The sequence below is a fragment of the Borostomias antarcticus genome, assembly GCF_949987555.1.
Source record: "Borostomias antarcticus genome assembly, chromosome: 18".
NCBI lineage: Eukaryota > Metazoa > Chordata > Actinopteri > Stomiiformes > Stomiidae > Borostomias > Borostomias antarcticus.
In genome coordinates, this window is record NC_140251.1 from 1,890,430 (window position 1) to 1,896,753 (window position 6,324).

At 51.8% G+C, this 6,324-nt stretch overlaps 1 protein-coding gene across 1 annotated transcript in view; it reads right to left on the reverse strand.

Annotated features, from left to right (window-relative positions):
- Positions 1 to 5,153: 5,153 nt before the first annotated feature.
- kcp (kielin cysteine rich BMP regulator) overlaps positions 5,154 to 6,324 on the reverse strand; it is a gene marked incomplete at both ends in the record, with an annotated part of 40,428 nt that continues 39,257 nt past the window's right edge. Inside the window, 2 exons of the mRNA XM_084453210.1 lie at positions 5,154 to 5,371; positions 6,104 to 6,324. The exon at positions 6,104 to 6,324 is cut by the window's right edge and continues 80 nt beyond it. Of these exons, the coding sequence (XP_084309336.1) occupies positions 5,154 to 5,371; positions 6,104 to 6,324 (439 nt within the window). The remainder of the gene's footprint in view (positions 5,372 to 6,103) is intronic.

A 6,324-nucleotide genomic window follows, 5' to 3' on the forward strand; every position in this document is an offset into this window, starting at 1 on the left:
AGAAATGTGGAGAAATGCACTACTGGTGTGAACAGCAGCGCTACTGCAACGCTTCACACCTGCCCTAAGTGTATCGTATCGTATTGTTATCGTCAACCCAATATCGTGTATCGTATCGTATCGTGAGATTAGTGTATCGTTACACCCCTAGTGTGTGCGTATGTGTGAGTTTTTACCTCTTGCTTAAGGCAGTGAGTGTATTCCTCTCCTGCTGTTGGAAGGCGTGTATCTCAGCGAGGAGGGAGATGGCCGACCATGACTCTTCCCTGGGTTTCACCCAATCAGGACAGCCTCTCAGTGACACGCCTTCATGAGACCTGTCATCCAATCAGTCGGTCATTACGTGTACATTACTAGACCCGTGTGTGTGTGTGTGCACACAGTACGTCCGCTACCTGTATATCCTGAAGGCTCCAGGTAGATCACACAGACGCAGCAGGTCACCTGACTCCAGAGCCTCCTCCGTCAACTGCCCAAGCTCCGCCTCCCTCTCTTCTTGTTGCCACGGCAACAGGCTCTCCCAGCCATCCTGGCCTAGGATTGGTTAAACAAACCGCAGACCACCGTTGATTGGTCTCTAGACTAGAAGGACCCCGTTCATTGGTCTCTACACTAGAAGGGCCCCGTTCATTGGTCTCTACACTAGAAGGACCCCGTTCATTGGTCTCTACACTAGAAGGGCCCCATTCATTGGTCTCTACACTAGAAGGACCCCATTCATTGGTCTCTACACTAGAAGGGCCCCATTCATTGGTCTCTACACTAGAAGGGCCCCATTCATTGGTCTCTACACTAGAAGGACCCCGTTCATTGGTCTCTACACTAGAAGGGCCCCATTCATTGGTCTCTACACTAGAAGGGCCCCATTCATTGGTCTCTACACTAGAAGGACCCCGTTCATATTGGTCTCTACACTAGAAGGGCCCCATTCATTGGTCTCTACACTAGAAGGACCCCATTCATTGGTCTCTACACTAGAAGGGCCCCATTCATTGGTATCTACACTAGAAGGACCCCGTTCATTGGTCTCTACACTAGAAGGACCCCGTTCATTGGTCTCTACACTAGAAGGGCCCCATTCATTGGTCTCTACACTAGAAGGGCCCCATTCATTGGTCTCTACACTAGAAGGGCCCCATTCATTGGTCTCTACACTAGAAGGGCCCCATTCATTGGTCTCTACACTAGAAGGGCCCCGTTCTTTCGCTTCACAGTTAGGGAAGCTACAGTCAGGTCTCCTCACCCAGGTGTTCCTGGAGCATGTCTGTGTAGAGAACGTGAGTAACGATGCCGTACTTCTCTTCCACCAGCAGGAGGAGCTCTGATAGGGGGACAAGGCCGCAGCTCTGAGCCCCTCCGCTCGACCCCGCTGTGACCCCGGAGCTCTGAGCCCCTCCTCTCGACCCCGCCGTGACCCCCAACCCTAGACGCTCGCTCACAGATGGCAGGACACTGCGCACGCCCTCCGCCACCAGCCTGGGGAGAAACACACACACACACGCACACACACACACGCACACACACACGCACACACACACGTACAGTGGGAGTTAAAGCAAGAGAAATCCGTCTTTTGGAATATATCCCCCTCCTGATGCTTACGGTACCTGGCCCAGCTCTGCCTGGCTGCCCTCCTCAGTCTCCAAACACGCCCTCCGCTGCTCAGCCACCAGTCTGTCCCCCCCGCCAGCACCCCTCCCTGCAGCCAGGGGGCAGTAGAGGCTCATCGAAAGACGCGCAAAACAAGAGACGCTCAATCCCTACAACCGACACACGCATGCATACCCACCATTACCTGAGCGCCCTGTATCGCGTGGTCTTCCCCGCACTGAGCATGCTGGGGGAATTGTATGAACATGGATGAGTGTTTGCGGTTGTTCAAGGCCTGGTCGAGGGTCATCTGTGCGTCTGTCTGGCTCACGGGCTCCGGTTCCCCCACATTCAGCAGCTGGACGTCCCAGTAGAGCTGCAGGGACACACGGTCACTCAGGTGTGGGGTATGGGACAGAAACACACGGTCACTCAGGTGTGGGGTATGGGACAGAAACACACGGTCACTCAGGTGTGCGGTATGGGACAGAAACACACGGTCACTCAGGTGTGGGGTATGGGACAGAAACACAGTCACTCAGGTGTGGGGTATGGGACAGAAACACAGTCACTCAGGTGTGCGGTATGGGACAGAAACACACAGTCACTCAGGTGTGGGGTATGGGACAGAAACACACGGTCACTCAGGTGTGGGGTATGGGACAGAAACACACGGTCACTCAGGTGTGGGGTATGGGACAGAAACACGGTCACTCAGGTGTGGGGTATGGGACAGAAACACAGTCACTCAGGTGTGTGGTATGGGACAGAAACACGGTCACTCAGGTGTGTGGTATGGGACAGAAACACAGTCACTCAGGTGTGGGGTATGGGACAGAAACACAGTCACTCAGGTGTGGGGTATGGGACAGAAACACACAGTCACTCAGGTGTGGGGTATGGGACAGAAACACAGTCACTCAGGTGTGGGGTATGGGACAGAAACACAGTCACTCAGGTGTGTGGTATGGGACAGAAACACAGTCACTCAGGTGTGGGGTATGGGACAGAAACACAGTCACTCAGGTGTGTGGTATGGGACAGAAACACGGTCACTCAGGTGTGGGGTATGGGACAGAAACACACGGTCACTCAGGTGTGCGGTATGGGACAGAAACACGGTCACTCAGGTGTGGGGTATGGGACAGAAACACACGGTCACTCAGGTGTGGGGTATGGGACAGAAACACAGTCACTCAGGTGTGGGGTATGGGACAGAAACACACGGTCACTCAGGTGTGGGGTATGGGACAGAAACACGGTCACTCAGGTGTGGGGTATGGGACAGAAACACAGTCACTCAGGTGTGGGGTATGGGACAGAAACACAGTCACTCAGGTGTGGGGTATGGGACAGAAACACGGTCACTCAGGTGTGGGGTATGGGACAGAAACACGGTCACTCAGGTGTGGGGTATGGGACAGAAACACAGTCACTCAGGTGTGCGGTATGGGACAGAAACACAGCGTCTGCCCTGTCCTCGTCCAGTCACATTCCCCACAGGTGCGCAGAATGTCACACCCTCTTGTCTACCTCCTCTCTCCGTTCTCTCTCTCTCTCCATCTCCAGCAGAACATCCAGAACGCTCCTGCCGGAGCAGCTCCGGCTCTCCCCGCTCCCCGCGACCTGCGGAGGACAGAGCTGTCATCTGACCGTACCCTGGGGATGTGTGTGTGTGTGTTAGTAGAATGTGTAGGACAGAATGATTTGAGTGCACTGTATGTGTGTGTGTGTTAGTGGAATGTATAGGACAGAAGGATCTGAGTGTGTGTGTGTGTGTGTGTGTGTGTGTTACCCTCTGAATGGCAGCGTGTGCATCCCCTGTGCTGGAGGGCAGATGGAACACCTTGTGGAAGAGCACACACACATCCTGAAGGGAGAACTCCCCTCCCAGCAAGAGGCCCAGAGACTGGTACAGACCAGCCACACACTCCTGCAAGTGGCAAACACACACACACACACACACATTAGAAACAGGCTAAGGAGAACGGTCTACTTCGAGAAATCTAGAGACTGGCACTGTGCAGCTGAATTGCTCAATGGAATATAAAGATTCTTCATGTACCCACTCCCCACCACACACACACACACACACACACACACACACACACACATAGATCATTCTGGTCGGATCTTTCTGTGCTACACATTCCACACACACACACACACACACACACACACTCGGATCTTTCTGTGCTACACATTCCACTAACACACACACACACACACACACACTCGGATCTTTCTGTGCTACACATTCCACTAACACACACACACACACACTCGGATCTTTCTGTGCTACACATTCCACTAACACACACACACACAGATCCTTCTGTCCTATACATTCCACTAACACATACACACACACACACACACACACACACACACACAAATATATGAGTAGTGAAACCTTCCTCCCCTGCCTGCATGTCCCTGGTCTTACCTGCTCCATGTTTTCTCTGCGTAGACCGATGAATTATACAGGCGATCACTACGGTAACATCAGTCGTCAGGACAGCGGCCGATCAGGTTACCAGGCAACACAAAGTGACTGTTGGTTCCAGACAGGGGAGCCATTTTGTGCCATCTCACCTGATCTCAAACCGTTGGTAGTAGTTGGTTACGGATGAAAAACAATGATGTATGCTTGTAGGTTTATTAAGTCAAAGCGGCAATATATTCTGAAATAGCCCATTTATTAAAGGCAGAGGAACATGATAGGCCCATTTATTAAAGGCAGAGGAACATGATAGGATGGATCTGGGCCAAACACACCTGAGATGTGATGCTGATTGGACAGCTGAAGTGTACAGGAGAAGTGCTGATGCCATGACGATAGTACAGTACACTACAGTGACTCTACTGCTCTGGAAATTAATTCCAGCCCATTCTCAGAGCAGACAAACTAGGAAAGACAGAAACGTGTTGGAGAGGAATGTGCCTTTCTGAGAATAGTTTAAAGGAACTTTGATAGATTATATTTCCCTTGTTTATACAAAGCTAGAATCATATACCGATGGTACTGCCCCAGTGTTGGCAAATTCTATCAGTGCTACATCGTCTTTCATGTGAAAATGCATAACATACAGATACAGTATATTCTTTGGATTCCCTTTTAAAGATTGAGACAGAAGACGGGTCAGACCAGAGACCGTACCACGGCTTCTCAGATCTCTTGGGTCAGACTTCAGAACCAAACGTAGTGGTGGTCCCTGATTCTTACAGTCTTAGCACCAGAATACTGGACCACCTGCCTCCACAACAGTGACACAGTTGGACCATTCACATGGAACACTACATATCAACAAATACAGTATAACAGTAACAAAAATACATGTGAAAATGTTCATTAAAATACTGATAAATATCGATAAAATGGCTTCAAAGAATCCACAGCTTAGGGAAGTTCTTCGTCAGACTTGGTGGTTCTGATCAGTCAGACTGTCCAACATGTCTTCCATATACACAGTAGGACATGGGAGAGCTACTGTATGCAGTCCGTAGGTAGGTTAGGGAGTAGGTTGGTTAAGTGTGTGTGTGTGCGTGTGTGTGTGTGTACATTAGGATTTGCCATGGATGATCTTGGGGCACTTCTCAGCTGGTATGCAGTAGTTGTTGTGCAGTACCAGGCCAGCAGGGCACTGGCAGCCTGGCACACAGGGCTTGAAGCAGTGGCTCTCTATCACCCCTAGTGGCACGTCCACGTTAAAGCAGGTCACCGGGCACGGAGGGCCACACTCATCAAACACAAAGCCCCTCTCCACAGGACAGCCCACCGCTAGAGAGAAAGAGAGAGAGAGAGAAAGAGGGGGAAGAGATTTCCTTATTCTGTTTTGTAGCACGGCAAATAGCAACTGTATCACACTGTTCATGTACAAAGCGTACTATCACCTGAAGAATATATCAAGGATTCAATGATTTATGTCTCAGCAGGATCTGGAAAAACTTGCGTTTATCGTTTAACATGCATTTATCTTCAGTAGACTTCAGAGTCTCTCTAAAGAAATTCTTGATTTTGAATCTTGATGCTTTTAATGTCTCATGTAAAGCACTTTGAATTGCCTTGTTGCTGAAATGTGCTATACAAATAAACTTGCCTTGCCTCGCCTTCATTGTGTGTGTGTGTGTGTGTGTGTGTGTGTGTGTGTGCGTGTGTGTGTGTGTGTGTGTGTGTGTGTGGGTGTGTGTGTGTGTGTGTGTGTGGGTGGGTGGGTGTGTGTGTGTGTGTGTGTGTGTGTGTGTGTGTGTGGGTGTGCGTGCGTGCGCGTGCGTGCGTGCGCGCGCGTGTGTGTGTGTGTGTGGGTGGGTGGGTGGGTGTGTGTGTGTGTGTGCGTGTGTGTGTGTGTGTGTGTGTGTGGGTGTGTGTGTGTGTGTGTGTGTGGGTGGGTGGGTGTGTGTGTGTGTGTGTGTGTGTGTGTGTGTGTGTGTGTGTGTGTGGGTGTGCGTGCGTGCGCGTGCGTGCGCGTGCGTGTGTGTGCGCGTGTGTGTGTGTGTGTGTGTGCGCGCTCACCACACAGCGACGGGCTCCTCCACTGCAGCCGGACCCCGGCCTCCCTGCACTGTCCAGCGTAGGCCTCCAGCGCGTCGCAGAGGCAGTCGTCGCTGTTGGCCCCGCAGGCGCAGAGGTCGTACACGCAGGCGCCGTACCAGGGCTCCGGGGCCACCACGCGGTGGCAGGCCTGGAACGCGCCGGACTTCAGGACCCTGCAGCGCGCGTTCGCCCCCTTCCTG